This window comes from Catharus ustulatus, chromosome 12 (assembly GCF_009819885.2).
Source record: "Catharus ustulatus isolate bCatUst1 chromosome 12, bCatUst1.pri.v2, whole genome shotgun sequence".
Taxonomy (NCBI): Eukaryota; Metazoa; Chordata; class Aves; order Passeriformes; family Turdidae; genus Catharus; species Catharus ustulatus.
In genome coordinates, this window is record NC_046232.1 from 15415883 (window position 1) to 15433209 (window position 17327).

Below are 17327 nucleotides of genomic sequence, written 5' to 3' on the forward strand. Positions count from 1 at the left end.
AGCCCAGGAGTGCCTGCTGTCCATATCCAGGAGGAAAACATTCTCTGAGAGCTGCCAAAAGTGTGGAACAAGTGTGGACTGCCCTGATCTTTATCTCCAGCACTTCATCATCTTGCCATGCCCTGAAAGCCACAAGGCAAAATTGCTTCAGATGGGCAACTTCATCAAGCAAGTCTGGAGGGGAAGGAAATCTGCTGAAGAGCTGAGGTGTGACCTGGCCACCCCAGAGAGGGGACAGGGCTTGGCCCAGTGTCGCTCAGAGTCTGGGACAACAGGGCTACAGCTGAGGAACCAAACATGGTTATAAAGTCAAAGGCACTGAGATCCCTTCCCTACTGCAGAGGATTCTGCCTTTTGATCCCAGAAGTAAGCCCAGCTTCCTGATAGTTGATGGGGACCTTGTGTGATTAAATATATTCCTCTACCATGCTGCTAAAACAGATTTTTCCCCTTGTCAGGCTCTGATTCTGAGTCACAGGACAAAGGGACTTGCAACCCTCTAATAATGGAGCACACAGGCGCTCTGATATCCACCTCACCCCCTTCCCATTCCTGCCTTAAACATAACACACAGCACAGGGATTTCAAGAACATGTTTAATGATGGCAGTTTCTGCTGAAACACATGAAGTCCATTCAAACACAACCAATTTTTCCTTAAAAAGAAGCTTTGGTCACAATGACAAATTCTTTTTAAAAAACTTCAAAGCAATTGCACAAAACTGAACACATGGTCCTGATATCTCCTCACACACAAACTGCAGCAGCAGAAACTCATCTAACAAGGAAAAATCTTTAACAAAAACCACAGCCCACCACCCTGCAGAGATTATACCATGTACATGGAATTAGAGGGAACAGTCATAAACAAAGTGAGTTAATTAGTGTCTGTGTGTTCAAGCTTCATTAGTGCCTGTAGACTCTTACAAGTAAGTCTGGCCTTAAGATAAACACTGGGGGATCACAGTGTCAGTGTGCTAAACGAGCTTTGCAGTCATCTCTGCAACTTCCAGGGAACAAAAGGGGGGGAAATGCAAATAACAAAGCTATCTGTGTGCTTAGTTCTGCAGGTAAGCACGGCACACTGATTTCTGCTTCTCAAGTGTTATCTCTGGTGACAGGGCTGTGGCTGGAGTAAAGAGCTGCAATTCTGTGCAGGGTTTTCCCTCCACCTGCACAAAGGGAAAAGCCTCTGACTCACATACTCTGCCTCAGCCAGGAGTCAGTGGATTCTGTAAGCAGTAAGTGAGCTGCAGGCAGACAGCTGTAATAACATTTCTGTTTTCATTTCTGTAACAAAAAAATATGCCTTTTAAAATGCTCTTGAACAAAGCAAGTCTGACTACGCAACAGAAAATAGCAGCAGATACTAAGACACGTTACAGTCACAATCAGATTTAATCTGCAGTGTAAGATACACAGAACATTAAGGTAAAAAACTCATGTAGTGGTTAATGGCTATTTCTTCTCTGATGAACTCCTAGAACTACCTGAACCAAACAGTTCAAATTATTAAAACTATGTTTTAAACTGATTTCTACAATTAAAAAAATATTCATATATATATACTATTAGATGAGTCACATCAAGTGCTCTTAAAATCTTAACTAAATATAGCTATAGAATATTTAACCAGACACTTTAAATCACATACAGCAAGTTTTGTAGAGGTAAACATTGCCTCACATTTGCAACAGCAACTGAGTATCAGACAGAGCACTGGGATTATTTTCATGACTGTGAGCAACTGGTCAAGTTAAACTTTTATTTCTACCAAGCAGCTGCTGCTTCCCTATAAGCACTTTTTAGCTTATGGCACAGTTTGGAACTTTCCCAAGGAGCCAGGAAATCCCAGCTGCCACTGACCACCTCCACCTTCAACATCTTAAATATCTGGTCCCTGTCCACCATTGAGATTTGCACATGTTGTGAAAATAGTGGGATTTTTTTTGTTTTCTAAGCTACAAGCAAGGCGTGCAGAAAGGCTTTGTCAGCCTGACTCAGCAAGTGACCTGAAGCTGCTAGAAAAACTTTCAAAGTTTTTCAAAGATTTCAAAAACCCACTTGCACTCAGAAGGGAGAAGTGCCCTTCATGCATCTTTTCTTCTCATCTCTCTCCTACATAACTTGGTCTTGGCTTTTGTTTGTGCAAAGAGATGGTTTCACTCCCTGTCCCCCACCCTGAGAGTGCCTGATGCTCAGCTTAATGAGCGTGGCAGGACAGTGGGCATGAACTCATTGCCATGGTGCCTGCGCAGACAGGGCAGCCACCTCATCCTGTCCCCTCCTTCCACAAATGCCAACAAAGCTTTTAACCTCCCTCTCTCCTCTCAGCATCGCCACTTCTCTGACTTCAAAAGGGTTTGGTCTGCCCAAGAGGTTCAATTCCCAGCCTTCAAAGTTTTGCAGAAGCAACTCAGTATTTCCTTCTGGAGCATCCAGCCTGAAACCTGTTTTACCGAGGTGAGGAAGGAGCTCCAGACCTCACCTCACCCTGCAATGCAGCACTGTTCACTCCCTGCTCCCTGTGGTTCCTACCAGCCAGAGCAACCTGCCCAGCCCACCCTCACCTCTGACATGTCAAACATGGCTTGGTAACAGTGGCACTGAATGACTCAAACTGTTCCATGAATGAAAATAACAGAGCATTTTATATTGCCTTGATGACTAATATTAACACAACAGTCTGCTTTGGGATTTTTCCACCCAGGCTGAGTTGGCTGTCTGCAAAGCCTTTGCTGAGTCACAGCTAGGGAAAGCAAGCTGTGGTATGGCAGCTGCTGGGATGAATGCACAAGGCTGCTGGAAAGGAAAAAAAATCCCTCTCACCTCCTTTTACTGACTGAAGGGCCAAGGGGAACCACACAGAACTGGCGCAGGTCACAGTATGATGACAACGCAGTTTGGTTTCTCAACAAGCCTCAAATCTCAATAGGGCTTTAAATAAAAAAGATAAAAATCCCAAAAGTAGCAGCCTGCTGCAAGGCTGGTGCTTTGCCAGAAACTGCAGTCTCCTTGAGGGATTTCAACTGCAAGGCTGGGACAGAGTCAAGCAAACAGTGGGACAATCCTAAAACAATTGGAAAATATGTGCTCCCCAAGAAAAACAAGGTTCCGGCCAGCTTAAAAACCCAAAATTGAAGGTGTTAAGGAGTGCAGTAAACAGTAACGTCTTAACTTCATCTGTGGTTACTCTGAAGGAAAACCACAAAGTAAAGAAACTAACCCAGTTAGGTTTGCCCTTCCTACCACTGGCCTGGAATGCCTGGATGCCTGTGGTCTCCCAAACCCGACCTTTCCAGATGCAGCAATCTAATTCCCACAGTGTCATCCCACAGCTCTGACCTCTGCAGCACAAAGCACAGCAGGGAGCAACAGCTAAAAATGTGTCCTTGAGTTAAATGAGCTTTGTCAAGCAGGTAGTAAGGGAAAACTTCCAGTTTGACAGAAAATAAGATCACTTACATGAAGCTTCCATGAAAAATAAGACATGTTCTCTCTGCAATCCAATCATTCCACATGAGGACTTACTTTGCTTAGAAAAAGGTAATGAATTGTAGACAAGTTACAGTCAGCACAGGACAGTACAAAACACTGGTGTTACTCCCAGTGGAAGGGCAGAAAATTACAAAAATATATCTTCTTTAATCCAAGATTGTTGTAGTTTAGAGCATGCCTGATTCATCCTATTTCCCTGTGGTCTCACTTACTGAAGTTGATCTGATCAGAGCTCCTTGGGACAATGAGAGTGTCATCATGAAAACTTAGTGCAATTGTTGTTTAAAAAAAATATCAGTAGCAAGTCAAGAAAATTTCCTACATGAGTCAACCTCCCAACCCCTTTCCCACCCAAAACCCTACACCAAACATAGTGTGGCATTTCAGCATGGCTTACATTTTTACCATCTTAAGTCCTAAGTCACCTCTGTAAGGCCCAAAAATACTTCTTGATTTTTTTTTTAAACACATGATCCGTTTAACAATGACCGTAACAGAGACTGAAGTGTTGAATTAGGATTTTAGAAGATGAGTCCTTGGAGTAGCTCAGTTTAATCTTCCTTGTCTTCCTCGTTCTGCAGAATTTATTTAGATTGTAAGGAGCTGCACCTTGTCATGCTTTGAAGACACTGCAGCCCCCCTAAAGCAAGAGAGCCCAGTTTGCAAAGAGGAACTCTGGCCATTCCAACGCAGGAGTCGGGACACCAGGGAACCAAATGGTGCTGTTTTAGTCAGAAGATCCACAGCCTGCTGCACAAACAGCACCTCGAGGAGGTGAGGCTTGGTTTGGCTGTAATGCTGCAGAGATGAAAGCCTCCCCTTTCACAGTTATGGGTTCAGCAGGTCCCTCGACAGCAGAATGACGTCTTGCAGGGCACCGAGGCTCCACGGAGCTGCTTTACCTGGAAAGCAGAAGAATGAGCACAGCTGGAGATTTGCAATTAAAATTACTCACAGGCAGAGATGAAAACCCACGTGCAAAGTGGAAAATAAAAATCCCAATGGCCACAAAGGAAAAGGCAGCATCATTCACTGGGATTGCCACCAGTCCCCTCCAGCGGTTTGTGCATCTGGTGGCAGTGATGGGATGTTAGTGCCGTGCCAGGAGAAGAGATCCCAAGGGAAGACAAAAGCAGAGTTAGATGAGACAAAGCCCAGATGTTGGAAGATCCTGTGGTCAGTCACTGTGCAGAGCAGAGAAGGGAATGTGCACAGGAAGGCACATGAAATCACACTGCACCTCACAGCTTTTCCACACCAGTGCACCCCTCACCCATCAACACACATGGACCATCCTCCTTGCTGTGGACACTCCTTCTGACACCCTACTGCCTTAACTGCTTCAGGGTTCAAGAAAAACCTCAACAGGAACTTGTTACACTCCAGGAAGGAGGCAAGAGCCCTCCCACAGGACTGCAACAGCAGCAGAACACGGTGTGCTCCGAAACAACTGTCAGAGTTGGGAAAGAACTGGCCTTCAAAACCCAGCAAAAATTGCTTTTTGACTATCTCTTTTTCTCTCCTGCTGTGGGCCTATGGGAAATCCTTAACAGCAGCACCAAAGCTTTGGCAATTTGTTGTATTTATAGTGAGCTGCTGCCTGTGTTGGTGATTTGCACCCCCTTCAGATGAGGATAAATGATACCCCTCCATTTACACACAACTTGTCACTGCTGCCTGCTGGGGAAAAAAAAATAAGCTGCTATAAACCCCAGTACAATTCAGCTAGCATCATCCAGAATTGCCTGCAGCTTTCACTGGAAAAAAAAATCCATTAGAGCTGCTCCCTTGAGAGTGAACACCTCACAGTAACAAACAGAACAATTCCATGCTCCACTCAGAGCTGCACATGCAGTCAGGATCTGGAAAGGATGTAGTCCTAGAGAAGGCACCAGTACTGTAACCCATATTTCACAGAGACTCCCAAGACTCCAGTACATCAAAGGCTGAGCCCTGCAACTGTGCTGAAGATGTTTCTCTATCTGTTTCTATTCTTCTGGTAGTTCAGTGCTACCAGTGCCTGAAAAAGGGATGAATACAGAATCCAGCCTTACACGTGGGTGCGTCTTTCCTCTGAAATATCCTGCAAGCTCTCAAAAGCCCTTTAGACCCACAGTGGTTGAATAAATACTCCTGCCCTCTTCCTTCAGCCTGCCACTGCTCCTTACACATAAATCTTTCTCCTCTCAAGAGCACTTTATAAGATGCATTCCTAAACTGCTTCTGTGTTCTGCTGGTGCCGCTGCTGTTAGAGGGAAAAATGACAATCCATAGGGAAAACAAACTGAGGAATTTTACCCAGCCGACAGGAAGGACAGAGGCTTCAATCTGCCCCAAGAAAAACTTTCTATCAGTATCTATTTAGGAGTCTGACATCAGGACTAGCATTTAAATCCCAAGTTCCTTCCCCAGCTCTGGGCTCTCACATGGCACATACCGCCCTGGACAGTTGTGAAATTCCCCCAGCTGGGCTCAGCAAGAGGAGCAGGAGCAGAACTCGCTGCCTCCAACAGCTGCAAGTCAGCAGGGAGAGGAGTCACTGCTGATATCCCAGATTACTGAAGTGCTTTCAAAGCCTTTCATGTGCAAGGCGCCACGGAATTTATTCAGAACTTGTTTTCAGTTTCCTATTGAAGCTGACAAGAAATCCCCCAACGAGCATCGCTAGAGTTAATAAGCTTAACAAGCTAACAATTTTATTTACCTTTTCAGAAACTGGTTCTTTTTGCAGCTGTTTTAATCTCTTTTCTCTTATTACACAAAGCAAGCAGAATGCTCTGTGGTGGGGGATGGATACCAGTTTGTTGGAGATGTTTGCCTGTAACCTACTTTACTTCCCAGCTCTCTACTCAAGTATCCCTGAGTGCCAAATGCCTGATGAATCAATGGCTTAGCTCCATCACAGAGATCACAGAACCCCAGCAAATTCCCCTTGCCTTCCTGAAAGAAAGTGCTAAAGGAGCAAAGAGGAGAAGGAAATCTTCAAATCAAAATCTATTTGTGGGATGAGAAAAAGCACATATGGAGGATGGGATTTAGCTTTCCACTAACTCATTTTTGAAGATGTGCAGCAAATCCCATCATAAAACTTGAAAAAAACATCTGACAGCTGGGAAATGATGACCAATATAGTTCAGGATACAGTTCAATATGGTCCAGGAACCAACTGGACAAGAATGCTTTATGGCCTTCAGCAGAGATTGAATTGGTGATCAAGAAACAAACACTCCTTCCACTGCTCAGTTTGCTTTCTTTGTGTAGCTCTGTAATAATTCCAGAATAATTCCTGAACTTTTTATCCAAATGCCTCTCCCAACACCTGAGCAAATGCACACAGAAACATACACATTAAAACAGTGGTTTCCAATAAGCTTTTAAAGGAGGTGTCCATGTCCAAGTGATCTGGCACTTTTACTCTGTGACAATCTTTGTTTTATACTTTCCACCTCTTCTCACACAGAAATTGTGCCTGCAGAATTAGAGGCTACTGAGGGAGCTGCTTCCCTGCTGCTGAAATGAGGTTGCAAAGAGGGGATCTGATCCAGCATACATTCGACAGAGGCAGCAGTGGGTGTCTTTTTGCATCCACAGAAAGGACTGTTTGGGTAAGATTTTGAAGTGGTCTCATTAGTCTGCCTTACTGGATGAAGGTGGTTATTTCTTGTTGCTCCACTGCCCAAGGGAAGCCAGGGGGGGCTTTACTGGGAGACTAAAACCTTAAAGACTCCTGAAAAAAAATGGAAAAAAAATAGCAACGACCTTCATCCAACAGCCCAATTTACACTGTCTGCTGTTCTTTGATGCCTCATGTAAGACTGGAAACAAATCTGCACAAGGACAAAGCATTAAAGGAAAGAAAATTAACTGCACAAGAACCAATTGGAGAGGTAAATGTCGCTTCTCCCCTGTTGCTGCTCCACACCAACTGCCTTTTAATTAGAGAACTGTTTGCATTACACGGGGAGAGAGCACAGAATCTCAATTACTCCCCCAAATACAGATGCAAGTGCCAGCACAGATCTTTCATCAATGGGAGGGGACCTCAAATAAACCAGCTCAGAGGTTCCCACACCATGAATACCAGCTTGGGGCGTCGGGGTGGACTGGAGCAGATACCCCAAGAGAAGACCTGTTCCAAGTCTGTTCCCTGACTCCCTGTGGGCAAGTCTGAGCTGCCCTTTCTGCAGCTCTAGCCCTCTCTTCCCATCTGAACACAAGCACCATGAAAAGAGTCCTGACTAGTTTAATGGGGTTGTCAATGGTCAAACTCAGCAACTCCAATTTGCAAAGGAGTCTCTTTACTGGTGCCAGGATTTGTGAACTGTTTGGGATATACTCTCCAGCCTGCACAAAGGAACCAGAGAGCTTGACACCTTCTGCAGCAAATGTATCCTCAAAGCAGCTTTCCCAAAACCAGCACTGCTAAGGGTTGTCTGTAAGATCATCTCCCCCTCCAGAGCAGCTGTGTTTGAGCTAAACAAAAGAATGCCTGAAACATCAAGGACTGCAGAAAATGTACAATTTAATAGCTGTTGCAGAAAGGAGAAATTCCCACAGCTGAAAAGATGACTGACTGGCCAAGAACAGGGACCCAGGAGGAGCTGATACCTTCAGTGACAGCAGCAGAGCTCCTGCTCCAGGGAAGCAATGCCAGATAACACGAACACAGCTCTCAGGAGACAAATGGTCTCCAGCAAGCTCTCTCTGTTCATCCACTATTTCACTATTAGACATCTCACCCTGAAGCACTGCCATGATTGAGATTTTTCTGTTCTTACTCTTTGGGGAAAAAGCCCTCAGATCCCATTTCCAAAAGTTCACAGAGAAAGTTTAGAGTTTAAAGAAAAAGGGTGGGACATGGTGGGTGTTTAAACAGCCATGGCCACTCAGATCTCTGCACTCTGGGTTTAACAAAGCTCAATCCCAAAGTACAAACTGCACAAACTGAAATTATTAGAGCAAACACAGGGCACCTACAGGGAACAGCAAAAGTCAGGTAAGGACTGATAGGATCTTCTAAACCAAGAACTAATTGTTTACACATAAAGGTTTGACTCACACGCTCCATTGTTTCATGGTTCCCAACTATTTCCTGATTTTTTACGGAGAACTAATGCAGTGATTGGGAAACTACCAGTGGAGCATATGGTGGTGTGTGGTTCAGATGTTGGCACAGAGCTGATGTGGTGCTCCCCCTTTTCCAAAGTTAGAAGATGGGCAATGTGAGTAAAGTCTGTAAACTCTCCAGTTAGAAGTTCTCAAGATCTGCATTTTTATAATTAGGAGAGCTTTTTTCAGCCAAAGTAGGACAGATTTTAGAGTAGGCCTTATTTGGATTAGAACACAACTCGAATAGTGTGGATGGTTTGATGCAAATAAAAATAAGAGATGCAGATATCCTGGTGCCATAAATCAACAAGCAGCATCTTTATGTGCTGAGTTGCTGCCATAAATCTTCAGGTCCAGAATAGGCAGCAGAAGTTTTGGGTTGTCACACCACTTCCATCTCAAAAAGACAGACGTATTTAAGGAAAGTTTGTTGCTAAGGGATAACTGCTAACAGCATCAGTGACGGCCCACAGTCCTCTCTGTGTCATAGACCAACACAGGAGCACTCTGGTACAAATCTTGTGGAGATTCACTCTGATTTCCCTCCCAGGCTCAGTGCCTGGGAAAGCAGCCCTGGATCCCAACCGTTGATCCACAGCCCTCCATGCAGTGTGAGCACACAGGAACGACTGCCAGCAGCTGCCCAGAGAGGGGAAGTTCAGCCTGTCAAACCCTGTCAGCTATTTGGGACACGTGTATCCCGTTGTGCTGCTCTGCAGGGGAAACAGGAGTGCAGACAGCCCGGGGCAGTGACTGGGTTATTGCAGGAGCAGGGAAGGACAGAGCAGCATGTGCTGGGAATAGGCTGAGGAGTGTAAAACAAAGGGAAAACGCTTGGGCAAAGAGAGACTGTGACTGCCTCATCCCTGCCAAGTTAGGCCAGCAGAGAAATAAAAGAGCTGTCTTCACTAACAAGAGGTCAGTGAGCAAGTCTAACTGGATGCATGGCAGCAGTACCTGTATTTCACATCAAACACTGTTGAGTCTTCGTCCTCGTCATCTTCTTCGTTCAGAGGAGCCATTTCTACCCGCTCGGCCGGGGTGGTGATTATGTCGTACTTCCTGGTCTTCTTAATCCTCTTGCCAGACCTGAAACACAGAGGTGGGACAGACTGCCTTTATACAGTGTTCCTTGGAGAGGCTGAGGCTGTTCCCACCAGCCCTGACTGCTGGATTCAGACCCCCCTAACAGGAACACTGCAGAACCAGCCTCTGTCCCCTCCTGCTGCCTTTGCAAGGCCACTGTTGGTGCCTGTGTGTGTGGAGCAGTTTCCCATCAGCTGCAATCCAGACCAACGTCAGTCTTCCCACTGCTGACAAACCAGAGATGCTCTGGCACCAGGGCAGGCACACGAACACGGCAGCCCCACGTGCTCCTGCTGCCACACTCACTCAGTGAGACATGCCCCTAATCAGCTGAAGCAGCCACTGGTTTAGTGAACATGTTCAGATGAGAAAGCACAGGTTAAGCCCTGCTGAGCCATGGGAATGTTCTAGGCAGGATTAGGAGCAAGGAGGTGATGCTGTCTGGGTACAAAATTGCCTGCTCGCTTTCCTTGCAGTCAGGCCAAGCTCAGGACTCCCACAGCAACAACCTTGAGTCTCATCTGAAGCTGTTTCAGTGTTTCAATTTCTGTGCAAGTGCCATGAAAAATAATCAACCATTGTTTAAAGCTAGCCTACCTACCACCTCTCCTCCCACAGACACCAGCCTTACCTTCCTTTGGAAACAGAGATACTCACACACCTGCACATCTCACAGTTCTGAGAGATCTATTTTCTAACATACTTTCAACTAATAAAGCTTTTCAACTTATTTTTCTTATTTTTTCTCTAGCTTGAATTGTGTGGGTCCATTTTTTTTATTTCACCTACTGTTTTCATGCATACTAGGAAGGTCACACTGTTCATGCATGAATGCATTTTTGTGATTATACATTCAAGAACATGTTGATGTGTACTCAGCCAGCAGGGCCGAGAAAAGTGGAGATGGAGAAAAAAGTGAGAAGTTTTTCAGGGAGAAAAGTGGATGGTTTTGGTTAACAAAATGCAGAACTTTCCCCTACACCTTTCAGCAAATAAAACTGCTACCTGCCAAGCATGACAAGGGAGCTGGTGCAGGCACAAGCCAGCAGCCCAGCAGATCTCTGGTAAGCACAGGTAGTGTTCTGAGCAGTCAGCACATCCCAAGAGCACTTTCACCAACAAGAAACCTTACCCTGGCACATCATGTGAGGTGTGCCGGATTCAAAAGCACAGCTTTTGCCTCAAAAAGTCTTTTAAAGAGTTACACAGCAACAGGAACTGGGGTGTGAGCCCTGCAGACACTGGGACTCCAGCCCTGAGTATGCACCTCCACCACAGTGGTCCCTTCCAAGCTTAAAGTGAAGGAAATTTAAATCAGTGACCAGCTCTGATGTGGAAATCTCAGTAAGTACCTCTGCCAAGCACTGCTTTTGGGCAGTAGTCCAAGGCTGAACAAACAGGTCCCAGCCACTGGGATAAAGCAAGTTTGCATTTCCTCCCTCTTCTGAAGGCTGAGGCTGCATCAGGAGTGAGGAGAAAGTCACCTCCAATCTTTAGAGCTATCTGTGCTGCTGGGCACGGAGTGGTTTGTTCTCTTACTGCTTTTGTTGAAAAAAGTGATTTTATAACCAGTACAGTAGGACTCTTAACCCAAACACTTGAAAATCCTTTTGAAACCACTTCTCTGTTACTCTGCTTCCCTGCTAAAATCTAGCAGCAAAGTGATGCAGAGAAGTCTCCTCTTGCAAGCAAAACATTGTTTTTACAATAAATATTTACTAATGCTGGAAAGCCTAAACATAGACCAAGACTAACCTGTCAGAACTAACCAAGCACAGCTTTACCACTTTACACACATACATATCCAGGCTACAAGGGGATACCACGGGTTCCATTTAAATTCCTGCCCAAGTAACAGACCCACTCTACTGAGACCCCTCCTCCCTCATTCCCTCCATTAGAAAATGTACCTTATTCCACAGAGCTCATCTTAAAACTGTTAATAATGGAGTGGTTGAAGAAATTACTGCAGAACAGATATTTTTAGAAACAGGAAACTAGAATCTTTTTGCTTCCAGCCATTAATTCGTCTATTTGGGCTACACTTTCAAGAGGACCTGGTGCAGTACTCACTGCACAGTGACCTGTTAATCCCCACAACCTGACTTAATGATGGTGTTCATCTAGGATAGGGAGGAAGTTCATTTTGCTGCTGGTTTTTGGCTAAGCTGCTACAACCAGTTGTTTGCCATTGATAAGGCAAAAAGGTCTTCCCCTGCCCCCCCTTTCTCCATCTATTCCACCCCAGATTATCTAACTAATTTGTCATTAATCTGCTTTCCAGCAGTCTCATTTGCTCATTTGCACAGCTCCCCCAGGCTTCATAAATAGCAGAAGGCTTATCTGAGCTAACTTTGCAGGAAAGCCTTGGAGTTTCCCTACATGCACACTGAATAAGGCTGCCTGTCAGGAAACTTTCACATTAAAACTCCTGAACCTCAGTGGGATCCCTGTAACCATCAGCAGAAAAATGACAGAAAGGAAAAGCTCTAAATTTATTCAGCAGGTAGGACCAGGCAGCAGAATCAGCAGAGCAGCACAGGCAGGAACTACAGAATACAAATGTTTCATGAACTTTGGAGACCTCCTGGACAGGATCAGGACACATCAGACCTCATGGACAAACACAGCATCTCCTTTCCAGCCACATTCATTTTGTGGGGTTTTTTAAAAGCAAACAAGAAGCACGCTGGAAGCTGTGGTCACAGTGTGGCCCTTGCACAATGACAATGCACTCCCTAAGTGGTTTAGCCAGAATAGAAGTAGTTCTGGGTAGTTCAGCACAGAAAAAACATCTCCCATTTAAAAAAATCCTGTTGCTTCTGCTGATATAGCCACCCCCTGTAATTAGAAGGGAATGCTACAGGTCTTGCCCAGAATTATGAGGAAAGAAAACCCAGGTTAACTGGGGGCAGGGACATTAACCTTTCACTGCAGACCCAGTGCTGAGACACCACATCAGGGCCTGCCTGGTCCGCCCAAAATCAGCCGTACATCCCTCTCCGAGAGCAGAACGCTGACTTTGTGCCTGTACTTTGACCGGGGGCTATTTTGATCAAGCACCAGTCATATGCAGCACTTCATCCTCCTTTCTGAGGCATCATGTGGTGGGCTAAGTGCTCAATCAACTCACTGGTTCATTGTATTATTTACGCCTCTAATCTATTTTAGTCCACAACCCTGACATTCAAAGATTATTCTTTTCCTGACCCAGAGAGAGTGAGGTCTCCACATTTTTTACCTCCTGCTAAGAGATGTAGAGGGAGAGGACCATCCCCTGGAAAGAAAAAAAAAAAAAACAACAGCTAAACAAAACCCTTTATCCCTTCTAAATAGGGTACTTACTGGAAGTCTGATTAAGCCAGTCCCTCCTAGAACTGCAGCAATGTTAAATGCAGAATGGAATTAGGATCAGTTTATTTCCTGTTAATGGCCTCCCTTAGCAGTTAAAAATAAAAAAGGAAATATAAACCTCAGGAAACTCCAGGCTTCCAACCAGCTGATGAATTAGACCAGCAATATTTCATTACTGTTGATCTCTCTGGTATCTCTGCTCTCTGGATTGTGCTGTATACAACAAAGTTGAAGCACTAAGCCAAGTCCTTGTGTTTTCTGGAGATGGGGGACATAGTGGCAGGACAAGGAAGAATGGTTTCCAATTAAAAGACAGCAGATTTAAATTAGATATTAGGAAGAAATTCTTCACTGTCAGGGTGGTGGTGAGGCCCTGGCACAGGCTGCCATAACAATCTGTGGCTGCCCCATCCCTGGAAGTATTCAAAGCCAGGCTGGATGGGGCTTGGAGCAAAAGTGTCCCTGCCCACACAGGGGGGCTGAAATGAGGTGATCTTTGAGATCCCTTCCAACCCCAACTGTGATTCTATGATTCCATGATCAATGCTGCTGACTGCCCATGGCTTTCAACATAGGTCACAGATATACATTTTGAGGTTGGATGTTTGGTTTATTTTGTTTGGTGTTTTTTCTTCTTCATTTAATGTAATTTATCAAAGTTTTTCTTTCCTGTTGTTGGCAGAAGCCTTGTCTTTGCTGGAGTGCTATAACTGGTCTGTGATTCTTTAATTTTAAATCAGTACAGCTCTCTGGGGTTAAGCCTTGGTTGGCCTGGAGCAACTGTCCAACTCATAGAACAAAGGGTCTTGTATCTTATGATCATATGCTTGAACCTCTGCTCAGTCTCATTTATACCAGTTTTGCTATTACTGGAAAACTAAGCTTAAAGTGGTATTTGAGAAAGAAATCAGAATTGAAGAAGAAGAAAAAAGCAATGAGATGCAAAATAAGCAGGAAGCTTTTCTCTAAAAATCTGGATATACAACAGCCTTTCTAGCCCGGATTCTGTTTGTTAAAGAGCAGGGCAAGACATGATGCAAACACTTACAGAGCAGTTTTCTGCAACTAAAGCTTTGGGTCGCTCTCAGCTGGCCCAATGGAGCAAAAGTAACTTATCAGATTTCCCTAGAAGGCACATGGTCTACCAGCACAGTTGGCCACATCTGAAAAACTTGTTTCCTGTGAGCTGATCCCAAGAATTGCATTGCAGTGGAATGAACTGAGCTGCACCAGGGGAAGGAAACAGGGCAGAACACTGAGGTAAAAAGGCAAAACCCAAAACACAGATCAAAGAGTCAGTTTAGCCTCACACATTCTGCTGCAAGACACTGTGTTTCTTGGTAATGCAAACTACCCAACTATTTGACTGAGAATAACATGGAATTTGGTTTGTTGTGGAAATGGTTTTGAGTTGGGAGCATGCAGAGCCCACAGGTCTAGGAATGAAAGCAAACCCAGGACTGAGCTTGCAAAAAAAGAATAAATAAATAAATACGATAGCAAATTAGATCTTGCCACATGCAGACAAATAGCAAAGTCTTGGCTGGCCTTCACAGACCCCAGCAGCCACAGACAGAAAGGAAATTCAGACCCCTTGGGGTGATACCACACTCTGAACCACACGACCATCAGATGAATTCAGAGCATAAGGTTTCCAAAAGGAATGAAGAGGAATCTCTGAGTGTTGCCTTAAGAACTGAGCTGAAAGCTAGAGAAATATATCTACTCCTACTCAAACAAAAAAGGAAAATAATATCAACAGAAAAACATGTAAAAATGAGTTTATGTAAAAAAATAAAATGTATAAAATATTAATCCGATGCCTCTGACAGTATCTGGCTAATCACTGGTTTATTTCATTGCTACAACCTATATAAAAGGATAATTTACTTCCAGCAACACAGAACAATTTCACAGTGAAAGTTTAATCAAAGATTGGATTTCAGCAAAATCTCTTTAATAGGAATCCATGACTCTTCAGAAAAAAAATCTCAATGTTTTTGACTAAGTGTGAACAAAGCTCGTATTCAGATGGAGAAAAGCTTTACATTTATTGAGGGTAAATCCCTTATCTCTTCTGCAACAGAATCTCCACTGATCTGTGCTGTCAGCTACAAGTGTGACGCTGTACAAACATACCTGTTGGTATTCTTGTCTCGTTTGCAACTGGGACAACTGTTTACAAACAAGTGCTCTGTCAGATAAAGAAACATATTCAGAAGCCAACAGCTCATTTTCCACTTCCCCAGCAGGCTCTACCAAAGATATACAAGACATCTCAGAGGGTGTTTATTTTAACATATCTTTAATGCTGCATTAACTCTGGTCAGCTGTATAATGACCACTTTGGCATGGGAGAATAAATCCATCTTTCCAAGGTGACTTTAACTTGGACCTGGTTTTGCTGATAATGGTATAGGGAAGCCTTTAAAGGTTACCAGTTTGCCTTCTTTGGCTACCAATGTTCAGCCAGGTCTCCTTGACACAAGACATTGCTTTATACCCAGAAGAAATTGTGGTAAAGAAAATAAACTCGCCAAGATCACACAGAACTAGGAATAGAAACTTAGTGTAGAATGAAAAGCCTTAGTTATGGACTTCCTTATCCTAGCTCATATAAACTCTACCAATTCTGCTGTTTGTCCGTGACAACATTGTACAGCTAAAAAGGAAACATATTGATTAAAAAAAAAAATCTTCAACATTTTATTGGGCTCTCCCAAACCACATCACTTTATGAGCACATTTATTTGCATTGCCTTTGCCAGCTGCTGCACGCACTTAAGTAGAGTAAGTTAAATGTCAACTTCTTCAGAAAGTATCAGCCCCAATCAATTCGGTTTATGGACCACACTATGGAATACTACCACGGTGAACACTGCCCTTCCTCCATGGAATTAGCTCAAAGCAGGACAAGCAGAGCATTCAGCCATGCACAAAGAGCTGCCTGAAGACAGAACAAGGAAGAATTCGCCAACTCCACTTGTTTAACTGCTTCTGTCACCTGAGCCATGGCTTCGCCTCCTCCTGCGCCGAGCGCCAGCTGTTCCCGTCTGGTTCCTGCCCTGCCCAGCAGCCGGGCACGGAGCTGTGACACTTCGCCATCTGGGCAGCATCTCCGGCTGTGCCTGGTGCTTGGGCACCCATGCCACCGGCCCACCACCACCAGAAGCTATCCCCGCTGTTCCAACACGCGTTTCGCTCCGTGCCCACCGTGCCCAGCGCTGGAAATGCCGCTTGGAGCGCAGCTCCTGCCCTGATTTCCGTGCCAGGCCGGGAGCCCCGCACGGCTCCTCAGGGCTGCTGGGCCAGCCGCACACGCCGTGCTTGAGGCCGGGCTTTGAACACATCAGCAGCAGGTTACATAATGCATTATTATAAGCGAGATATTGATACATAAATAATGAAACAATCACACAGGAGGGATTTCCCCCGCTCCGGCCCCGAGGGCGGGTGTCCCCCTGCCCCGCCGGGCCCGGGCTGCCGCGGGCGGTCCCCACCTGAAGACGCGGAGCAGGAGGCAGGCGATGAGCGCGGCCGTGAGCGCGCAGGCCCCGATGACGGCGGCTTTGAGCGCGGACAGATCGCGGAGCATCGCGGGCACGGGGCTGAGCCGGGCCCCGCTGTGGTTGCCGGGCCCCGGCGCGGCGGGCGGGCGGCTGCCATTGCCCGCCGGCGGCTCCAGGCTGCCGCGGGCGGCGGGCGCGGCGGGCAGCAGCAGCGGCAGCAGCAGCGAGGCCGCCAGCAGCGGCAGCGGGGCGGCGGCGGGGCGCATCCTGCCCGCTCCGGCTGCCCCGGCTCCGGCCGTGCCGCGCTGAGCCCCGGAAGGCAGCGCCGGCCGGCCCGGCCCGGCCCCCGCCCCCCGAGAGGCGCCGCCTCCCGCTGCCGCCGGGGCCCGCGGCCGGGCACGGCCGGGGATGGGCACAGCCGGGGATGGGCACTGCGGGGATGGACACAGCCGGGGATGGGCACAAATGAGGATGGGCACAACGGGGATGGGCATAAATGGAGATGGGCACAACCGGGGATGGGCACAAATGGAGATGGGCACCGCCGGGGATGGGCACAGCCGGGGCCAGGCACCGCCGCAGCCTCCGCAACCTCTGCCCCCGGAGCTCCCCGCTGCCTCAGGCCCTGCTCTGCCCCGCTGCTCCCTCGCTCAGCACGAACAGCTCTTATTAGAGAGGGTCCAAGTGCGATTCCACGGTGGGGAAGGGCCTGGAGGGGCCGTACGAGGAGCGGCTGAGGGCGCTTGGTTGTTCAGCCTGGAGGAGAGCAGAG

The 17327-nt window shown here is 46.3% G+C and overlaps 1 protein-coding gene across 1 annotated transcript; it reads right to left on the minus strand.

The window, feature by feature from the left end:
- Positions 1 to 582: 582 nt before the first annotated feature.
- FAM174B (family with sequence similarity 174 member B) lies at positions 583 to 16821 on the minus strand. The gene is made up of 3 exons (XM_033070784.2): positions 16547 to 16821; positions 9564 to 9695; positions 583 to 4399 (listed from the first exon to the last, which is right to left on the minus strand). The coding sequence occupies exons 1-3, from the start codon at positions 16819 to 16821 to the stop codon at positions 4396 to 4398; spliced, it is 411 nt and encodes a 136-aa protein (XP_032926675.1). The 3' UTR covers positions 583 to 4395.
- Positions 16822 to 17327: the final 506 nt, after the last annotated feature.